The sequence below is a fragment of the Cuculus canorus genome, chromosome 2 (assembly GCF_017976375.1).
Source record: "Cuculus canorus isolate bCucCan1 chromosome 2, bCucCan1.pri, whole genome shotgun sequence".
NCBI classification, from domain to species: domain Eukaryota; kingdom Metazoa; phylum Chordata; class Aves; order Cuculiformes; family Cuculidae; genus Cuculus; species Cuculus canorus.
Genome location: NC_071402.1, coordinates 35,480,033 through 35,502,268, shown reverse-complemented (window position 1 = coordinate 35,502,268; position 22,236 = coordinate 35,480,033). Strand labels below are relative to the sequence as shown.

Below are 22,236 nucleotides of genomic sequence, written 5' to 3'. Positions count from 1 at the left end.
GGCTGGAACTGAATGATCTTTAAGGTCCCTTCCAACTCAAACTCTTCTATGGTTCTAAGATTTCCTGGCTCTGTGTTCATTGGTTTGAGTGAATACCCCCAAAGTGAATGCTGCATTTGTCTCTGACCAGTACCTCCCTGTCATTGATGCTGCTGTCCTGCGAGCAAGGCCAGATGCAATTTACATGCCTCCATTTTTTGTAACAGACTATTCAAGCACAGTTTAAATTTGATACTCTTTATTATGATATCCAGGAAAACAATAACAAGGTGATTGTTTATTACAGCTTCCACAGACTGGGGCTCCAGGCCTAATTGTCCTGGGTACACACACCCGCACGCGCGCGCACACACACACACACTAGACAACCCTTGCCACAAAGAACTTACAATCTAAATAAACGAAACAAAGATAATGATTACTCAAGAAACAAAGAGGAGGAATCACCTGCATGAGAACACAGGATAGTCTTGGCTTGGCTTCTAGTCTGGAGTTCAAGAGTTGAAATTCCTACCCCATTACAGTATTCTTATCACCATGGGCTGAATTTTTATCTGTTAATTACAACGCAAGATACATTCTTCAACATGTATAACTGACATAAGAAGACACAAAGCTCAAGTTCTAGACCATAATTTGTCAAGCTGTATACAGCATCTACAGTCTAGAGATTCAGAGATCTTAAGTGCCCAGTTTCCTAAATGAGAAAGGCAAGGATAGTGAACTGCAACATAGAAAACAAAACAATCTGGGAATACCAATTTCTGCCAAACCAGTCAAGACTTACTAATATATTTTTTCACTTCAGTATATCCAATTTCCTAACACTTTTGTGCTTGGAATGAGTAAGTAACAACTGTGTTGTGCTGCATGCCTGACTTGTAATGTTAATCACAATAAATAAGGAGAAAGAACAAACACTGAAAAGTTATCAAATTATGAAGCTACAGTTCAGCTGCTCTGATTATGCAAAAACTTTTGAACACAAAAAGAAGAAAAAGGAGTCGTCATTTCTGGCACTCATGTCACAAATTTGCCACCTTTGAGCTGGATAAAAGTAAAATATTTGCAGAAACTTAAAATAGAAGTGACAGGACAGAAAGAGATCAAGAGCAGGTGCACTGGATTCAAAACTAGGTAGCATGTTTTATTTTTTCTTAAACCTGATATAAGAGTTGTTGCCTTTCATAGTATCAACATCAAAAGAACTTCTCTAAAAGGCAGAAAGAAGCCTACTGCAGGTGCAGCCCAGCACTCTTCACCCATCGTTTACAGAAGGGAAACTGACAGTTGTGGATGCCAACAGCAGTTCCATTTCACTGACAGAAAGGCACTTGCTATCTGGGTGTGTGCTATATCCAAACACTACATTGCAATGCAAGTTGTACCGTAAAATATTCGTCCTAAAGAGTTTCAGTTCCCATGAAGCGGGTTCTGATAACACCCAGCATTATGGGTGTTCTGATAACACTCATAATTGATGGGCTTATTTCTTGCATGTCTGATCCAGAATCACTCCAGCACTGCTTCTATTTTAGTTCTGTGAAGCATTCCAAACTCCTTAACGCATACAGAACTAAGCTTATCAGATCTTAAATGGAATAGTTTAGGAAGTAGTAAAAGGGGATACCCACCAGACACCCACCACAACAACCTACAGTATATAAGTAAGACCCCAAGCATTGGTGAATCCAGTGCTTGAAAGATAATCCATAACTAACAATGTGAGAAATTCAAACACAACAAACAGATAACTGATGTCAGTCCTTTGAAGTCTTATTCTTTTTAAAGGATGTCCTAAATTTTCCACAAATATTTATTTTGTGGGACATTGTTATACCCTGCACAAGTAGTAATTCAAGTATTTGCATACCAAGACAACTATTACTACAGCCTCCAGGCATCAAACCACAGCCCCCTGGAATGCAAGATCTCCACACACAGGCTTTCACCATCCCGTATATGTTACAAATATCACGATTGCCTCTACTTCACGTTCATGTTCCTTCAATATTAACATTTTTCACAGAGAACCATTAGGACAGCAATGACCAACACTGCATAGGGAGCCTATTGAAGCTGCCAGTCTCTGTCTTCTACAACACAGACCCAACTAGCTGAGTCACAAATGGAACCAAACCAAAGTATGACCTAGGAATCAGCTGGTGAACTTCTTGAAAACAGGAAACAAAATGAGAGAAACTGATCCTCCCCCCTCATATACCTGGACAGGCATGCAGTGCAATTCTTTCCAAGCTCTCTGGAAGAGCTACTTCTATATATAAAGGGTTCACGTGGAGATAAACACAAAAACGCCACACCAAAAAAGCTGTAGTTTCCTGGCTGTTATGTAAGTAATGTTTTTCTAATCCAAGAAAAACTACGTTTTCAGAATTCCTATTTCTACACCACCAGTATCACCTTGCACTGCTTGGAAACCCCCAAACTGTAACAAATAAAATGTAATTCAGTACAATACAGCATATCGAGTATCTCCCTTTCACCTACAATATCTGACAAAAAGCAAATAACAGTTAAAACAATTTGGCATGTAGGAGCAACAAGACACACCAGATCCCTTCTGGTATTGATGACTAGAAGCCCTCCGATGAGATCTCCCAACTGCTACTGTCATCTAGAGTGATTTTCAACACACAAGTGAAAGGGGTAGCTGCCTTAGAGCTCGATTCAGCTTTTCTCTGCATCTTTGCTTTTTGCTTATATATAAATACTTGAGTACCTCCAGGATTACTATCAGGCAACTAGTCCAGTGGAAATACAACTAAGCATACAAGCCAGTTTTCTACCACACCAGCTCCCTCATCTAGCTCACCATGCAACCAAAAATGGTCTGTGCTAACCAAGGTAAGAGACAGAACCCCAATTTTGGCAGTGACCTACATTATTTTCAACTTAGCACGAACATGAAAACACTCCCTTCTCTCATCAGGTTTTGCCATCTACAAAATCAAGTGCAGCTAGTCAGAAATCTGCAAAGAGCAGGAGGACTGCTGATGTGTATTAACCCTTTTTATGGAAATTTGATTACTTGTACTGAAATACCATGCTGCTTATTACAATTCTGTATAACTAACACAACTAAAATTTTCAATTAAAAGAATATTTAGGAAAATTGACTGCTTACCAACAACTACTGATTTTCCAAATGCATTATCCCAACATACTTAGTTTAGTTTCAGCATATTCTAACATCAGCAGAAATAGCCTATGTCTTTCCTCTGCACGGCAAATCCCCTGATCTTTCCTAAGTTTGTGCATGGGATCACGCAAAAAGCAGTATTTCCAAAGAGCCCCATTCATGAATAATTCACACACAATAAATCAATCTTTGCAACTACGCAAGAGGAAAAAGTGTCCAGATAAAAGCAAAAACTTGGAAAATTAATTTCAGCTGCTCTGCATTCCTTGTTTGTACTTTGAAGTTAATAATTACTTGGTGAAGTACTGGTTTTGATAGTAGTTCCTGGCACGCAAACCAAACATACACGTGTGTTTGGGGGAAGATTTGGAATCATCTGCTCTAAGCCTTGGAAAGTTCTGACTAGATAGGGCAGGAAAGAGGAGGTTTAAGAAAAAAACCAAATCTAACAAGCCTTATCCACAGTTTGTATGAATTACTCAATTAAAATCCATCTACATGGACAAAGCCTTCTCTTTGCGGGACCTGGTAACTGACCAGGATAAATTACCACAGCCTAAAGAAAAATTATTTTATTAAGCATAGAAGTATAATAATGAGCTCTTCAGTCATTTCCATGTCTAATTTTCCTGATTCCATAATTAAGAAAACATGATTAGACAACTAATCTTCCTCGAACTTATGAATCCCAGATTACAAAGAAAGCCAAAATGCAGTCACATTTGAAAATCAGTTTTAAGCAATTCAAAAGAAGTCATCCAAGAAAACAATAATCTTATGCCAAAACAAGTAATGTCAAACTGGAAATAGAAGCCTGAAAATCTTCCAAATCCACAGGGGTTTCCACCCCAAGGTAGAAAATTAGAATTTATCGTTTCTGCCTCATCAAAATAATTAACGTATTTTTAGTTATGACACAAGAGACAAAAGAAACTGGTTTTCAATACTCTATCCAAATTCGAGACCAACTGAAATTATTCTCTATGACTTGGCAGAAAGCAAAAACTCCTATAAGGCAAGGATGAAGATTAAGTCATTGTGGAAACAAAAGTGCTTTTTTCAAAGTCGAAAGGCCGAGAATGTCCATAAGGCCAAAAGGAGACAAAAACCAACATCAGAATTAACAGCCAATAATACATTCTTTTGAAGTTTTTGAAAATGAACCTGGAGTTTACATTTCAAGACTCCTATGCCAAACAATGAAGTTTGCATGAAACATTTTGCCTTGGGGAAAAAACTAGTACAACCCTCAGACTCCATTAAGTCCTAAAGACCTTGAGAAGTACTTAAGCCTCCACTCATAATTAGTTTCTCCACCCTTCATCACTTTGACAGCCTCAGGACAACCAGATATTGCAAACAAACTGATTTAGAGTCAATGTACCAGACTAGAAACTTGAAAAGTTTGCCCCTTTCAGCTTAAGGTACAACTCGAGAGCAAGGCACACAGAATCTATGAAGGTAAAGCAACAGACATAAAACATGATGCAGGGAGTATTTAATGTACATAATTCCCTCAAAATATTCTGAGTTCAAATTTTCCAGTTTCATGGTCAGATGAGAGAGATTCATTTTCACCACCTGAGTCTTATTTCTTCAAATCAAGATATGGAGTAGCTATTTCCACTGAAGCAGACAGGGCGTATTACAGGGCACTCTGCCCCAGGATACTCAGGTTAAGCAAGTAACTGTCAAGTCTGTCAAGTCTACCTCAGGAGCTGTGAAGCAAGCACTTGGGAACGGTGACTGAAATTAGCCAAAACATGTAATAAATTACACTGCAATAAGTCTAAATAGCACTAAATGTTTGAAAATATGGGTAGTTACTTACAATCAAGATTTTGTAATAGAAATGTTTATTCCATATAGCAACTGAACTGTAGAAGACACAGAATGCAGATTTATTGTTTTGGTTGGTATGAACACCACTATAATGATAGGTTTTAATTAAAACTATTTAATCAGCTTGATTGCTCATAATTACTCCTCTCAATCAATAAGCAGTCCAACACTTGGTTTAACTTGGAAGACTAATTTAGCAACTTCTTAAGACTGAATTAAATCTCCAACTCATCCTCTCAAGTGAAATAGGTTGAACTATACCCACTACAAAAGGGTACAGAGGAAACACTAACTGCATATTAAACTGGAAAATTAACTGGACAAAGCTTCACATTTAATACAATTATGAAAGACGGATAATGGAAAAAATCTTAAATTAAGATTTTTCCAGTTGTAGCAAAGGGCATAATCAATAAATTTAAGAAGTTGTAGCTTTTAAATATTTTTCATAAAAATATATATAGGAGAAATCAAACTATTTTCTAACAGAGGTGAAACAAAGCAAAGCAGTTAGAATAAAGGAATGTTTCTTATGACTTGATCCATTTATCTAACACATTCCCTCTTCATGGAGCATTAAATGCCTCCTAAAACAATCACAACACATTGCAAGAACCTTCACCCTTCCAAAATCAGACACACAAGTTTTCAAAGAAGGTCCAACACACACTAATTTTCCAAGATATGTACACTTTTAAAAGCACAGACAGGAGTTAACAGTGCTACTCAAATCAACTCTTTCTATGACCATACACACCTCCTTCTAATTTTCAAGTGCTAAAGCTATATCTCAAAAACATTTTTTGTTTCTTGCAAGAGATTTCTAACCAACAAACAATAAGACTCTGCAACATTTCCAATTAGTTCAGTTTTGTTTTAATGATATGGGGCAATTCTTTGAGCAGACATTATGTAGCTAATAATCACAAAATAAAGAGGTTTATCGGTGTGGTCTTAGAATCCCATTTTGAACTGTAAATTTGAATCACGGTAATTAACCGAAAAGTCAGAGTATCTGAAAATGCATACTATGTTTTTACTTCAATTTCGTAATACTTCTTGAAGAACTTGGAAAACTCAAGTTGGTAGAACAGTATATATCACCCAGATTACAAAAACTGGAAGGAAATAATACATTGCAACAGCGTTCTTCATTAAGTGAAGTTATTTCATCACAATAAGTGTTTAAAAAAGTGTCAATGTTATCTAAAAAGTGTTGCACCCCCCCAATATTTGAAGACAGATAAACTTTTTTCCATAGTCAAAATGGCTTTTAAAAAAAGTTTCTCAAAACAACAGCAATAATCAAAAAGCATGAGTTGTATTTTCTTTAATCCATAACATTTCTACTGCTGCAGGGCCATCCATGTAAAAAGCAGATTCTTTGGGGACATTAGTCAATTAACTTAATAAAACCCAGTTTTACGAGGATTTATCCTTCCTGCTACGAGGCGAGTCTGCTCCATTTGAGGTCACTGTTCCATTTACTCCATTTTCTAGAAAAAAAGAAGAAAACATTTTTTCAAATACAATGAGATCCTTTCTATTTCATTAGTTTCGTAGATCCTATACAGTCTTTTAACTTCTTTTCTGAAGCATAATGATGAGGTTTAACAAAGATAATTCATAATGCAGCAGTATAATGGCTTCTTTACTAAACGCAAAATTTCAAGTTTACTATGATGAAGTCATTTCTTGACATACACAGACAGACACTGAGAAATGTGTGCATTGTATACACCTAGACTGAAAATCAAGACCAGCAGCTATATTTCAGAAGGTTTTCTCTTAAAAAGTTAAATAGTCAACCTGCAAATGAGACTGTCCTGAAATTCTGGATGCACACAGTATATACACAGTTCCCTGGTATATGTCTTTATTGTTATCCCACCTATTCCACATTTTAATTCCACACTCCTTCACTTAACCATACAAGTTTTTCAAGTATATAAGAAATCTTTATATACACATACACATTTTTAAGTATATACTTGAACATATAGTATTAATTTATGTTCTGATGAAGATATTTACATGGTAAGAGTGACAGAAGTAAAACATTAGTTAGACTGGAGATGAGTATGTGTACATGGAAAGAGTAAGAACAGAAGACCAACAAGCACCTATCTATGAATACAAAGCAACAACGTGTTACCAGCTGCAATTCTCTACTTCCATCCCACTTCTGGGACAACTTAAAGATCTCAAGAGCTTTAATCTCTTTAACTACCACAGAGACAATTTGATAGAAGTCTGCCCTAGAATAATGACCCACACTCTGTGGATTTATACTATTACGTACACAACTTATAATACTAAAATGATGCAACATAATACCACTGTGAATTAAACATATCCTCTTTATTCAGTGTCACCACAACCCAAGGAAGTAGAGATGTTGCCTAACAGTGACTATATTTATAAATCAGATCTGGACAGCAGAGTACATAGCCAGCTGCAATGATTGCTGCTTAACATCTCTGCTCCAACTTGCAGTACTGTTCATACTTCAAGGAACCATTGTGAGTTTCCTTCATAAAAACAACTGGGTAAGTTAATGTTTTCCACCTGCAGATGTGTTGCAGATCACCACAGACCACGGCCGATCCACAGAAACAACTGTTGATCTCCCCCATTACACTCAAATGGTCCCATTTATGCAAACAACTAAAAAAACCAATCAGAAACATACACAAGAAGGAGAGGAGACAGACGCCCAATCAGATACTAGGAACAGTAAAAGCTAACAACTAAATACACTGAATAAATGACACCACTATTTTAGGCCTACAAACAATGAGCCAGACTCAAACTAGCTAACTGAAATGATACACTCTTAAACAGTTAAGTCAAAACAAGTGAAAGTAAAACTAAGAACAAGAATCAGAGTGTGCCTGGGTCCCCACCTACATCACCAGCTGGATTTTTCTACTGTCATTTCTTGCTTACTGCATAGCCTAAAAGCAACACATTTTATTGTGCCTTGGCTCCCAAAAATCCATCCAACCAGAAAAAAAAATAAAGAAAAAAGAAAAATGGCTCTTTTAGAGAGCTTAATTGCATAAATTACTCTTCTAAAACCACTGTATCACTACATTCTTTGCAAGCCTTCTCAACAAATAACATTACAGGAATCTTCAAAACGGAAGAATTTGAAACAATATTAGCCTTTCAGATTTTAAAGTTATTTTCTTTCCATTTATAATTTCACACCTAAAACAAGCATTGCTCAGTTGTTTTGTGAAATAAACCATAATTCCAATTAACTGACTTTTTCACTATTCGTTTACCACTTATAAGCCTCCACTGAAGTTGGGTGAAAACCAGCAAATTCACCAAATTAAATGAAATTGTTGAGAGATTTTTAAAAGCTACTACATCTTTGACTCACTGATTTAAGTGCCACTGAAGTTTATGCTTTAAAAATATTTGTCATAACAGATTTAAATTAATTCCACAAAACCAAGTAAGATGCAATGAACGTGAAGCTCTAATTGAGTAGGACACCTACGTAGGAAGCTACCTTTACTCAATTAAAAGTCCAACTGGATTTTCTGACAAAAACAAAAATCCCCAACACCACAAAAGCCAAATGATGATAATTACGAATTATCAAAAGGGAGCACAGAAATATTCTAAAGCATGTGTTTCTTATAAGAGAAACTGAAGAAAAAAAAAAAAAAAATCACTGAATTGACCTCTGACTACAAATCTCAGTTCTCAGTGCACATGGTCTTCACATGTTACATTCAATATATCAAAAAGTAGAACAGGTTTGCAATACATGATTGGTAGCAAAGGATCACCCTGACTTAAGCAGTTTCATATAAGTGCATAAGTTAATCAACCTAGCAATGAACTACACAGAAAAGTAGTAGTTAGTACAACAGAAATACCTTATACCGAAGTATAGGGATTTATTTTAAATGGAGCACATAGTTTTCCTTGGAAGAAAAAGTATTGAGTTAATCTTTCATACTCTTTCAATAAAGAAAGCGTGACATAATCAAGAAGCCAAACCTGGAGTCATTATTTCATTTCCAAATGTTTCTACACAAATTTAGAGTGTAGGTAGTTATTACCTCTCCTTAAATGAATAATCAGAATTCTATATTTAGTTAAAGCAGTTCAGCATAAGCCTATTTATGGGATGGAACAAACCATTTCCTTGCCCTAAACCCTCAGAATTTAGTTGCAATGAACAACAAGCTTGAAATTCATTGCAAGAAAATTTTGAAGTAACTGCCTATGAGAACAGACCTAAAAATATGTCTGCTCCCCTTTTATAAGGGAACAAAACATAAGCACGACACATTTTGCTCAAGTAAAACAAATCGGACGGCACTAAAAACCTCATTCTGCATTAACTAAAGAGACGGTAATTCCTTCATTCAGTCAAGTAGAACAGAAAAAAACCCGAACAATTACTATACAGTGATTTTTTTTTAATATAAAAACCCCCACAATATTCACCAATGCTGTTTCTACATCACTATTCACTAGCAAGTTAAAATTTACTCAGCAACTGTATTAAAAAAGGCTCTTCATCACATAAAGTTGTTTTTGAGAAGTCAAGGCAATAGAAAAACTGAATATACAAACCTCTTTCTTTTCTGTTGGTCTTTCCTTTAGCTGTTACGAACTTCTTTTTCACTGACTGTGGCTGAGAAGAAGAATGCTCTCTCCACCTCCGAAGCTGGAAATTAATGAACTTCCACATCATAAATGCCTGAGCCATGCAGATGGAGGCCAGCACACTGATTCTAGAAACAAAACACAGGCAAAGGTTTATCACCAAGTTTATGTCACTATTCAAATAGAAAAGGAAAGTAGAACATCATAAACAGCCTTTTTACTTAGGTTCCTCAAACACCTTAGAGTGATTCCTTACAGACAACATGAATTTGTAACAGTTCAGTTTTGTTTGAGATATTTTTTCTGTGACTTCTATCCTTCCCAACAACACACATTTTTCTAAGCCATGCAAGAGTTAGCTCGCTCAGGGCATCTGAGCTTAGCACAGCTGAACAGAACTATATATATAGTGAGAACAAAGCCTTTGCCTCTCCATCAAAACTGGGAAGTACTAGATTTCTTTTCTGCGTTCTCAGTATTACTCTCAAGGTACCAGTAGTAATGGGTAAAAATGGTTTAAAGGAGTCTTTCAGTTCTAAGCATGAATTCTGCAGGGTAATGCTGACATTGTCAATGTTTTAATAACTTCCTTTTCTGGATTTAGTTCATAAAAAGCCCAGGTGGTTGGCTGAACAATCTTCAGAACACAGCAGCAATAGGAGCCATAATAAAGGCAGAGGTAGGAATCTTCTAACCAGGACTGAAGATGCTCTAGGCATAATGCCTTGACCTCTACAGATAAACTCACTGCAATTTTATCTAGAATTCAATTCACTAACTCTAAAACATTTGAAACTAATCTCTGTAATTGGATGTCCCTTTTAATTCTTTTCTTTTCTGGGGGGGGGGGGAAGTCACCAGTTACAGATTACACAGTTGAAGACTGTTAATTTCACTGTGCCTTACAAGTTTGTTACATAAGCTATTCCTGTTGATGCCATCAGTTCAGGAAAACACCTAAGCATTCAGAATTCTTAGCATTACTAGCGTATATAAATTACACCATTTAAATTCTGTATTTAACAGAGGTTTACAGCTCATGCTTAAGAATCACACCAAGTTTACTATACCTAACAGCCAGGATATTAAAGTTTCCAGTACTGAAATTCAGCTGCTGATCTTCTGCTCTTGCTAGTCCAAAGCCAAAAGTGAGGACTGAGAGAATCAACGTTAGAAGCCTCGCCAAAACAAAAAGAACTGCCCAGAGTGAAAATCTACAAAGAGAAAGACCACAAACACTGAATTAATTTACTGTTCAGAAGTATTAACAATGCAAATGTTTACTCTTCACCATGTGAATTCATTTGAAATTTAAGAACTTAAAGTCATTATTTTGCATCTATCCTAAACTTGTCTTGTATTTCTAGTATTCACAGAAGACAAAAAGTAAGAAAAGCCCTGCCTCACAATCTTTTTTTTTGTAACACACCAGAAGTATATTCTGTAAACTAACTACAACTCAACGGAAAGTTCTTTCCGTTACATTTAGGACATAAGCACATTATTAGTTCCTACAGAAGTGGCTGTATTAGCAACCTATGCTGTCCTTTTCTCTACAGAACTTTTTTATAAATAGTGTAAGTACACACCGTAAGACTTTATTTCATTTTATACCATAAATATTTTATAGGCCTATAAAGGTAAAACGTAGTTGTTTTAGAGATATAAATACTAAAACTAGTTTGGAGAACTGTGGCCTCTAAGGAAACAATGTGTGACTTCCTTGTATCTTTGGTTTCTGTGGTTAGTCAAAGCTTTGAGATGAAGGTTACATGAATGTAAAAGAAAGACTACTTACCCTTTCTGATATCTTTCATCACTGAAGTAGAAAAGACGAGATATGTGGAAAAGAAATTCAACGAAGTAATGCAATACCAGAAGAACAAGTCCAAGATGGGTCAGACTATCAAAACAAACAAAATAAACATTCAGACATTTTGTTACATGTTTTAGACAGAGAATGAAGCCAGCAAAAATTTACAGTTGACTTACTTCAAGAGATAGGCTCCAGCAATATGAAAGAGATAAAGTCCAATGTAGACAATCTGGCGAAAGATATCTTCCTATTGGGAAGAAAAAAGTAATTGTGCATTATAAATTATGTTATATGTAATTGTATAACTTTACATATTATTACAAACTACTCCCTCATCTTGGAAATTCTTGTCATGTTTATCAGCTGCCTTAATGTGGCCTGCTCTGGCACTGCATTATTCAGCCTAGATAAACTAATTCCACACATACCTAATACTATTGGTAAGTAAGCGGTAAGTTGTCTTACACATACGGTATTGTGAGAAAACACATCAAACATCAAAAAGACACTCTTCAAAAGGGTCCATTTTTATTTGACTTGACTATGATGGATTTGTACAAGCTATTACACAATTTATTTGGCATTAGTGTATTATCAGATAACTTCCTACATTTCTGTGTGTTTGCTGCCCATCAGATTCTGCCAGATTAGTACAGAAAAAAAGTAACAGTCTATGAACCAAAATAAAAAGTTTCCCAAGAGTTGACCGCCATTTTAAAAATTCAAGATCATATAAGATTCTGCCACACTGTTGCTGGCAAATACAGAGAATAATGCTATTAGCCAGGCATGCTAAGCCATGTGGTCACACTTCAAGTTAGGTTTTAGCCAGCCCCATTACATTAAACACTTCATGGAGACAAAATAATGAGAAAGAGACGTAACTTCAAATACAGACACACAGCACAGAAAGCAGAAGTTGCCATCTGTGAACAGAAGAATCACAAAAGGATGCTAGATCACAATAAAAAATCTGGCTTGTAGTGGTATGCGGAGTACATTCAGCTGTACTTAAGACTTCCTACTTTTTGGAAAGATTCCCTAAACTTCAAGCAAGTAGCTTCAGCTTTATCTTGTATACATGTTATTGCTTTTTAAAAAAAGGCATCTATCAGTCCATCCATCAATTCCATCTCTCTTCAGTTTAGAGGTAGGAATATTAGTGGGGATCATATAAAAAGCCTTAATGGTTTAGGCAGATGACATTAGTAGCTCTTCTCTCTTCTACTGATGCATTCACTCCACCATAGAAAGCCACTAATTAGTCAAGCCTGACTTACCCTTGGTCAAGCTATGCTGAAGAGCTTATAACAGAAAAGTTTAAAAAGGAAGCTTGCAAAATGAGCCTGAGCAGAAACATGCGAAGAGACTACTTAAATTGGTTCAGGAAGGCAAAATGCACGCTAATAAAAAATAATCTACAGAAAACTCTGTGTTTTACAAACCCCAGCAGAGAAAACTCTTAAGGGTAAAAGAACGCTGCTAGAAATTGAGTACTGAAAAAAATCTCAACATGTAACTAAACAGAACTTCTGCCGACAACAGCCATATTTAAATAAAATCCTAGAGTTTAATATTCCTCAGAATCATGAAATTATTCACTGCTTATGTTCTACACCTGTATCATGATTCATGAAGCAACTGTTATTTCAGCAAGACTATTGAGACTACTATTTACAAGAAACAAAATAAAAGAGCCTGAAAATAGTTTTAGTAGATGAGAAACGTTTGTCAATTTTTATTTAAACAACAGATATATAGCAATTTTACTGCAATTACAAATACAGCATTTAACTGAACGCAGAAAATCCCTACCTCCTCACATATAGTGCATATCAGTACCCAACATTCCATCAGGAAAAGTGCGTAACACAAATAAGAACACATTACTCTGGAAACACAGAAGTCCAAGTTCTTTCGATTTACACTTTGAACTTACTTTTTTAGTTTTCTGGAAGTACAATTCCGGAAAAGCATGAAACCAGTAAGCCAACTGTAAGATGTAGAAAAACTTCATTTGAAACCTGTACAATACAGCAAGAATTAAAGAATATTACTTTTTATCAATGAACTTAAAACATTTCAGAAGATTTCTAGTGAACACATTTAACCACAGTCTCTAAAGAAAGAAAACCATAGATCATTCCTGCCAACCAACTCAAAAGTAAAACCAAAATCACTAAGATAAATAAAGCCTGCAAAATCATAATTCTTTAAATACAGAAAGAGAACTCTGTATGCTAAAAATAGATAGTGAATCAAGTTCCTCTGTAAATATAAGCAAAAATATATTAGTGACTAATATAGCTTTACAGACTACTTATTCTACTCAGGTGATACGTGACCCTCCCCAAGTTGAAAACACACCCCCATATCCCCAACAATCCTCTAAAGAAGAGGCCTTACGGAATCAGCGTGTGTGGATAGTCCCTCCACAGAGAGGTTGGATCTGATATATAGTTCTCCTAAAAAAAAAAAAAACACAAACAGAAAACTCCAATAAACCCTCAAATGTGCTATTTCCTAGTCAGAAATAATGAATGAACACATATTTATGCGTATGTGCATGTGTACATTCAAACATGCACACCTTTACACACCCAAGTAAAAGCTGCAGATGAACAGACTTCCTTTAAAAAAAACCAAAACACTCTAAAAAAACAACAAAACACCCCTACAAAAAAAAACAATCAACCAAACAACCTCCAAACCCCCAAGCCCCAAAAATTCAGCTGCACTGGCTTAGAAAAATACCAAACAAACCAATCGCTCATTCAAGATAAGAGTGCCCTTACGAGACGCAGGATATTTCAGCATCACTACAGCCACAAATCTGCCTTTGTAAATCAAGCTTTCAGCTTGACTGAGAGCAGGAAATTTTTTTTCAGGAATCATTATGTTAATAAGGAAAAAAAGAATCACTATTCCCCTTTCCTAAAACTAAGCTCATATACATACAGCCACTAGCACAGCGTGCAGCATCTGAAAGCACACACTCACCTGAGCCTACTGCAATCTGCCTATACACCCACTCCCCAGGCTGCCAAAATGCTATGTATGATGCTTTCTTTAACCTTTATTTTACACTAATAAGTCAACACAGAAAAACTACAGAGAATGAAGCACTATAACACAGTTTAAAAGCTTTACCTTCAGTTGACAGTAAATCAACCCCAACTGAGCAACAGTAACACTACTGAGCTTTATACTCAGTTATGACTACCACCTACACAGAATCCCTAAGCTTGTTCCCACTTTAACATTAAAACCAGAAAAATAATCCAAAAACTTATTTACCATCATCGTAAGTGAAGGTTTTTAAATCTCATGATACAAACAGAAGAGAAAGCATACTTACAGAGACAAGAATACTTGTTCCCCAAACACAGGAGAAAAGGTAGAATGCACTAAGTTGCCCAGATTCATTGAACTTGCTGTGCTTTGTTTTTGAAAAGTGCATTTTCCTGTTGATTTTCTGAAATGAAAGTTCACTGTTATTTATGTGCCGTAGGTACTTAATATTTGACTGTTAACTGCATTAGAGCATCTAAAAATTTCAATGCTTGCTTTAAGACTTAAAAGCTTTAATGCAAAAATCTACTTTTAAGTTAATAGTCTTAAAGTCAAATTAAAATCTGGCAATTATCTTGATGAAAGGAATTAACAATCTTTACTTACATCCAGTACGTACTCCTGAATTATTGCATGTATGATTATTGCTACAAGCATGTAGAAGAAAATTGTAGCCAAGTCTTTGATGCCGTAGTGATAGAGAGAGATTGTTTCTGCAGATTGTTCTTCTACGAGACAAACAGAAATAAGCGTTAGGCACCAATACAGCCTAATGGTCAATAAGTTCATTTCTCAAAGTGAAAACATTTACACAGAAGCAGTTTGTAGTCAGCTGAACAAACAGAAGTCAAATTAAACTGCCACCCACAAGCTTGGTCACTGGACTGTTTACAGCCATCACATCGCAAACTTAATTTGATTCTGGAAAGAAGTTCTATAAAACGAAAACTTAAGTGCACTTAGGAAGGTTATCCAAATGCATTGAAAGTGCACTGTAAAATCATGTTAAACTATCACTCTGCTTTGACTAGTAAAGATTGTCACTCGCAAAAAAAGAGTAAGAATTAATGTGATATACCAGTTAGATGGTGGTGTAGTACCAATGATGAACCCAGCAGAACAGAAACATCATCCCTAACCTAATTAATTAAAATGGAGTTTTACTAAAAATAAAGTGAAGTCCTTGAAAATTGCATCTTCTATACTCCAGCTGACAAATTTACTTACCCTCAGCCTATAAAGTACAGCACATTAACAATATCTAAATACAGTGCCTCATAACTAACCTCCTGCAAGATACATACCTGTGGCAGGAATGGTAACATTATACTGAAGTGTAACAAAAATAACAGCTGCTTTTGCTGTGATCTGGAAGAAAAAAAAAAAGCTCTATAAGTTCTTACTGAAATAAACTATACTAAGCTCAAAACATTTCCCCATAGTTTTAAACATCCTTCCCAAGCATGTTTGGCCCCTCCCATAAAACTGATCAACTCACATTATCACACCACTTCACCTGATTTTTCAAAGGCAGAACATAGTGTGTTATCTCTGTAGGTTTCTTTACAGACTATTTAATCTCCTGAATGAAATGTCCTCAAAAATGCTACTTACAAATGGTCTTTTCTATGACATCCGAATAAAACCATATGCTGTAATCCCTCCTCCAGTCCATACTGTACTATTACATAAACAGAAAGTACAAAATCATGTAAGCCCTAGACCACAATGCATGTAGCAATGGCTGAGAATAAACTTCATTTAAAACTACCTTCTTTAATATTACAAAATTGGACTGTCAATATCATGTCCATAAATATGTGGGTGATTTGGAAAGCATGGACAGGAGAGGAGAAAAGGCATAAAGAATGGAGAATGCTCTCTGGTCAGCTGCATACCAACTCAACACAATTAGCATTCTTTTGACTCTAGGAATCCTCTGTCAAGTGTAAAATAAAAGAAATTAAATTTAGCAGTAGTGGTACTACCCTTTATGACAGACAGTGAGAAAAAACAGAATGAACAGAAGATGAGGGGTGAGGGGAAAATTTGTTCTAAAAGCTTTTTTTTGTGTGGGGTGTGTGTGGAGTGCGGTGATCCTATAAACCCCTAAATAAATAAACAGAAGCACAAGCTCTTATCTGTCAATGATGATAAATTAACTTGCAACTCTTAACATATCTTTGTTGAATCTCAACATGAATCAATGTCTTAGCAGAGAGGGAAAAATAACCACACTTTACAATACTTATGACCCGATCGTTTCTCATTGCTATAAAACCCTAACATCCTCGTTGCATTTACAGGACCGACAAAAAAACTCCTTTATGAATCCTGGAAGGATACTCTTGAGTACCTGAAGATACCAACTAGGTTACTACCAGCATTTATTATCATTCACAAGAATTAAGACTTACAAAGTGCTAGTTTAAAAATAAATAAACAAACCCTAGATTTTCTAGGAACCCTTGAACACACAGTGGGTCATTCACTCCACGTAACTTGCGGGAATCCAAGCAGTTTGCCTGAATTAGTGAGTTTGCATAGGGCTTCCTATTCATCCAGGGAGCCTTCAGAGGACGAGTCAAAATGTCACTCAATTCTGAACCACTCTTTGAAGGTTCTGTCAGCCACTCACAGTCCTAACTTAGCTACATGAGCAGTATAAACACCTTACTATACCAACATTAACCACAGCACTTGATTTCCTGTTTCGAAGACCTATATCAAAGCATTTAAAAAACGGCAACCAACTTTCCAGCTGTACCACATCTGCACCAACAGAGCATATGGCCACTCTGTGTTGGGGTAGAAAACATCTTAGATGAAAATAAAATGGAAACAAAAGACTTCAGCACATCTGATCCCCTCAAAACTCTCAACCTTACCAGTAATGCCGTAAATACAGTAAGCCAGAAGCAGATGTAAAAGGTAATGGTTTAAGTCCACCTCTTTAACCTTGATCCCCAGAAAACCACCATATAAGGGATGTCGTGGTGATTTTTGAGAGTAAACTATAACATAACGGCTTTCTTGGTCTGCTCTGTTTTTTCTTTCCACTTTTTTTTTTTCCCCCTCCTAGCTCCACCAGCTTTTAGTGCTGAGCAGTATCAACAGCTGGATAAAACTGTTCTGAAAACCAGGCGTATAATAAAAAGGCCTACAACTCCAAACAAACGGCTAAAATATCAAAAAGCCAGAAACATTTAGCCAACAAAGATGGAACTGTATTACTCTGAGGAGACACCACTGAGAATGTTTTGCAAGTTATACATGTAAAGTACCTTTTCAGTTCTCTCTGAAGGTAACTGAGAAAAGCCCCAAAGGGGCTGTTTTAGATCATCTGCATCCAACATGAGGGCTTAACGAGAGCACCTGGCCAGCCATCAAACCCGAGCAACAGGGCGGGGGGAGGCCGACCTTCAGCCAGGCCTGAGGCAGAAGCCAGAGCTCTCTTCAGCTACTGTCAAACTCGGCCCCATTTCCACCGGCACAGGAGGAGGTGGTGGTGGGGTAATTGTGGCACCAGCTGAGGCATCCGGGTGGAACCCTGCGAGCTGCTTGGAGTCCCGGGAGACTTGGCCCCAGGGGGTGGGGGTGTGTGTGGGTGGGGGTGTGTGTCTGTGTGTGTGTGTAGGAGGCAGGTTTAGTGAGGGGGGTGTGTGGTGGGGGGTTGTGTGCAGTGGGGAGGGTGTGCATGTTGGGTGCGCGGGTGTGTGGAGAGTGAATAGTGTGTGGAGGGTGTGAGTGTGAGGAGGGCGTGCATGTGTGCGTGGAGGCGGATGGTATCTGTAGGAAGGGGGGTTGTGTATAGGGGTGTATGGGTGGTGTGTATAGGGAGGGGAGTGTGTGTGTGAGGAAGGGGTGTAGTGGGGGAAGAGTGTGTAGGGGAGGAGGGAGCAGGTTTGGTGAGGGTGCGTGTGTGGCAGGGGATTGTGTGCGGTGGGGGGGGTGTTGGGACAGGGGTGAGTGGTATGTGTGTGGGTGTCGGGAGGGGGGTTGTGCGTGTGAGGTTTGGAAGGGGTGTGTGTGGGTGTATGGGTGGTGTATGTGGTGGGATGGAGGGATTGTGCGTGTATGGGTGATGGGTCGAGGATCCCGCCCAGCAGCGCGGGGGGGGTCGGTGCCCACGTCCCCCCTCCCCGCGAGCACAAAGCGCGGGCGGGCGAGCGGCCGGGCCTCCCCCCGCCGCCCCAGCAGCGCGGCCGCACACCCCGCCCCCGGCCGCCGCGCTCCGACTGCCACGTAACCCCACCGCCCGCAGCAACTCCTCCTCCTCCTCGAGAGGAAACGCGCCGCCCCGCTCCCTGGCCCCTCACGGCACCGGGGGAGACTGGGGGGGGCAGGGCGGCACGGCCTCCCCTCAGAGGCGGCGAGCGCGAACAGGAGCCGGGCGTTCCCCGGGGCGATCGCGCTGCTCCCCGGGCCTGTGGAGAAAGTGTGTGGGGGGGCGGCTCCTCTCCTCGCGCGCGGCGGGGAAAGAAGCGCGCGCTGGCGGGGGGTGGGGTGGGCGAGCAGCAGCGCGGGACCCCCGTCCCCCCTCCCCCGCCCGGCGGAGGAGGATAAGCGGGACGAAGCCCCCCCTTATCTCCGCCTCACCTCGAACATGAGCCCCAGCAGGAAGATCATGGCCATGCAGGACACGATGTCCGCGTGGTTCTGCACGATGAACTCGTGGCTCAGCACCGGCGGGTTCTTGTTGCTCTTCTTGCGGATCGCCATGGCAGGCAGGGAGCTGGGCGCCGCCGCCTCCCCGCTGCCAGCGCGGCTCCTCTCGCCGCGGCCAGGAAGAGGCGGAGGGGGAGGAGGCGGCCGCGCAGCCGAGCAATGGCAGCCGCCGCGCCTCGCCCCGCCCCGCCCGCGGGGAGCAGCGCCGCTGCCCGCAGCGCCCCTGCCGGCCGGCGGACCCCCGGCTGCCCTGCCTCCTTCCCTTTCGCTCTCCCTCCCTGCTTCTTCCTCTCTACGTCTTTCTTTTTCTTCTTTTTCTTTTCTTTCTTTCTTTCTTTCTTTCTTTCTTTCTTTCTTTCTTTCTTTCTTTCTTTCTTTCTTTCTTTCTTTCTTTCTTTCTTTCTTTCTTTCTTTCTTTCTCTCTTTCTCTCTCTTTCTCTCTCTTTCTCTCTCTTTCTCTCTCTTTCTCTCTCTTTCTCTCTCTTTCTCTCTCTTTCTCTCTCTTTCTCTCTCTCTCTCTCTCTCTTTCTCTCTCTCTCTCTCTTTCTCTCTCTCTTTCTCTCTCTCTTTCTCTCTCTCTTTCTCTCTCTCTTTCTCTCTCTCTTTCTCTCTCTCTTTCTCTCTCTCTTTCCTTCTCTCTTTCTCCCTTTTTCGCTCTTCCCCTTTTTTAGTTTCTCCCTTTTTCCTCTCTCTTTCCCTTTTTTCTCTATCCTTTTCTCTCCCCCTTTTTTCGCTCTCCATCTTCTGTCTCTCTCCATTTTTTATCTCTCCCCTCTTTCCTTCTCTCTCTCCCTTTCTCTCTCTCCCTTCTTTCTCTCTCTCCCTTTCTCTCTCTCCCTTCTTTCTCTCTCTCCCTTCTTTCTCTCTCTCCCTTTCTCTCTCCCTTTTTTCTCTCTCCTCTTTCCTTCTTTCTCTCCCTATTTTGTCTCTCTCCCCTCTTTCTCTCCTTCCCTTTTTTTCTCTCTCCCCTTTTCTTTTCTCTTCTCTTCTCTCTGCCTTTTTTTCTCTCTCCTTTTCTCTCCTTTTCTCTCCGTTTTTCTCCCTCTCCCCGCCCCAGCCCGCGCTCCTCCAGCCCCGGGATAGCGCCCGGCTGTTCAAACGAACCAAGGGCGGAGAGCCCCTCGCCCGGCGGGACACGAGTCGTGGCTGCAGCGCGAAGCCCGCGTTGGGCACCGGCTCAGCTTTCCCACCCCGCAGAAAACGCCGTGGGACGCCGAGGTCGCGGCCGAGCGGGGCGCGCAGAGCCGGGCCGGGCTCCGCGCCCCCGCGGCAGCCCCGCCGTCCCGCTAGAAAAGCTGGCCGAGAAGCAACGAAGGGAGAGTCATGAAATGCAGGCTGAAGACATCTAACCCCCAACCCGCTTCCAGAAACCTGGTTAAAACAGATGAGGGAAGAGGTGTGAAGAACCAGCTCTAGCGAGGAGCGCACTCAGCTGCTCTTCAACGCCCCGAAATTAATGCTATTTTTTATTAAAGCTGCTGATAGATACTCCCAATGGATGTATGGAGAAGAAAGATCAAGAAATAAGAGTAATTTATTTCTGAAGTTTAGCGTTGTCAGAATGGGTTTTGCTGCCAGCAGCTAACAAATACGGGGTAAGACTTTAAGATGCAGACATTTGATACGGCTTTGCCTTGCCAGAATTGAGTGCGCATAACATACATTGTATGAAGTCTTTTTGAACAGGCTGGTTTCTTCCTACTCTGTTGAGCGGTGAGTGAGTTATGGAGCAGACTGATCAGTGTAGGATCAGGTTTTTCAACTATGAAATGCCTTCATCAGCTGCAAACGTTCTGTATGAATTTATTAAATCAGGGCATGGTGATATTCGGTATCTGGAGATGATCTGGGGTACTTGAAAACACAGAAAAGGCTGCACATTTTTTTCCCTTCACAGTTGGGGAGATTTGCTTTTAAAAAATATAAAATAGAAGTTTGAACAGAACAAGCATCCCTGATGTCACTGGTGCAGTGATGGTATGCAGTACACTGTGTTGCATAAAAACTAGACTCCTTTTTGCAATGTCGTCTGCCATCTATTTCCCACCTCAGCCTTAAAAGAAATCAGGTCATCTCACCTCCACAGAACATAACAGGACTTAACTGGGACAAGACACCCTTTTCTCAAGCTACTGCCAGCAAGTGCCTTGGGTGTCTGGCTTATAACTCCTCTCACACAGGCACAGAGCTCCTCGATTTCAACTTGGCTTTTGTGTTTGAGGATATAGTGCAAACTGCTATTCTAAAATGGAAAACAAGGCAACTTTTTGCCTCATCTAAACTGTTCCCACACCTTCTTTTATTGGACTTCCCTCTTCTGCCACATGATGTTTCTTATGGCTTTTTAGGCAAAGTGTGATGATCTGAAACACCAAGACTGTCAGCCCTCCGTAGGCTTCTTGCCAGTGGGTTGCTGGTCTATGTTTGCTAGGTTTCTTTCCAGATGTCTGTATTTTGAAATATAAGGCTTCAAAATGATCACATCACTGAAGAAGGAAGTTCCCAACAGTTTGAATTAGGGGAAGTTTCTGGCATCTTCTCCCAGAAGCCATCCCTGTAGCTCCCCCCGCTACCAAAACCTCGCTACACAAACCCAACACACCATTTCAGGTGCCAGGACCGTGGAGGATTGGGATAAATGGTGCTGTCTCTCAGGACAGGATCTTAAAAACAACTGGCAGGAAGACTGGAAATGCAATTTGTGCTTCTTCCAGCTTCTGTCCCCAGCTTTTTAGAAATTTAATGCATCAGATGATATTTGCCCTTCTAGCATGATGAAACAGAAATTGACTCTTCTCCTGTTTTCATTCTTAAGTTTTAATGCATTCTGCACAGATGAATGTATGCAATACAACGGATGTAAATAGGCTAATCCTCATTTTTATACATATAAGACATACAGCTTACATTACCACTATTTTTAAATAAACAAACATTCCTTCTGACTTACCACCTCACAATCAACAAGGAGTCTTAAGACAACATGTCATAGCCATTATAAGCACCCTTTATTGCATAGACATTTTAGTAACAGTGCAATCTG

At 39.5% G+C, this 22,236-nt stretch overlaps 1 protein-coding gene across 1 annotated transcript; it reads right to left on the bottom strand.

Annotated features, from left to right (window-relative positions):
• Positions 1-232: 232 nt before the first annotated feature.
• TRAM1 (translocation associated membrane protein 1) lies at positions 233-19,377 on the bottom strand. Its single transcript, XM_009570895.2, has 11 exons — positions 19,125-19,377; positions 15,830-15,893; positions 15,132-15,253; positions 14,812-14,928; positions 13,860-13,918; positions 13,393-13,477; positions 11,630-11,700; positions 11,436-11,540; positions 10,708-10,851; positions 9,605-9,765; positions 233-6,498 (listed from the first exon to the last, which is right to left on the bottom strand). Exons 1-11 carry the CDS (start codon positions 19,245-19,247, stop codon positions 6,425-6,427), a joined length of 1,125 nt encoding a protein of 374 aa, XP_009569190.1. The 5' UTR covers positions 19,248-19,377; the 3' UTR covers positions 233-6,424.
• Positions 19,378-22,236: the final 2,859 nt, after the last annotated feature.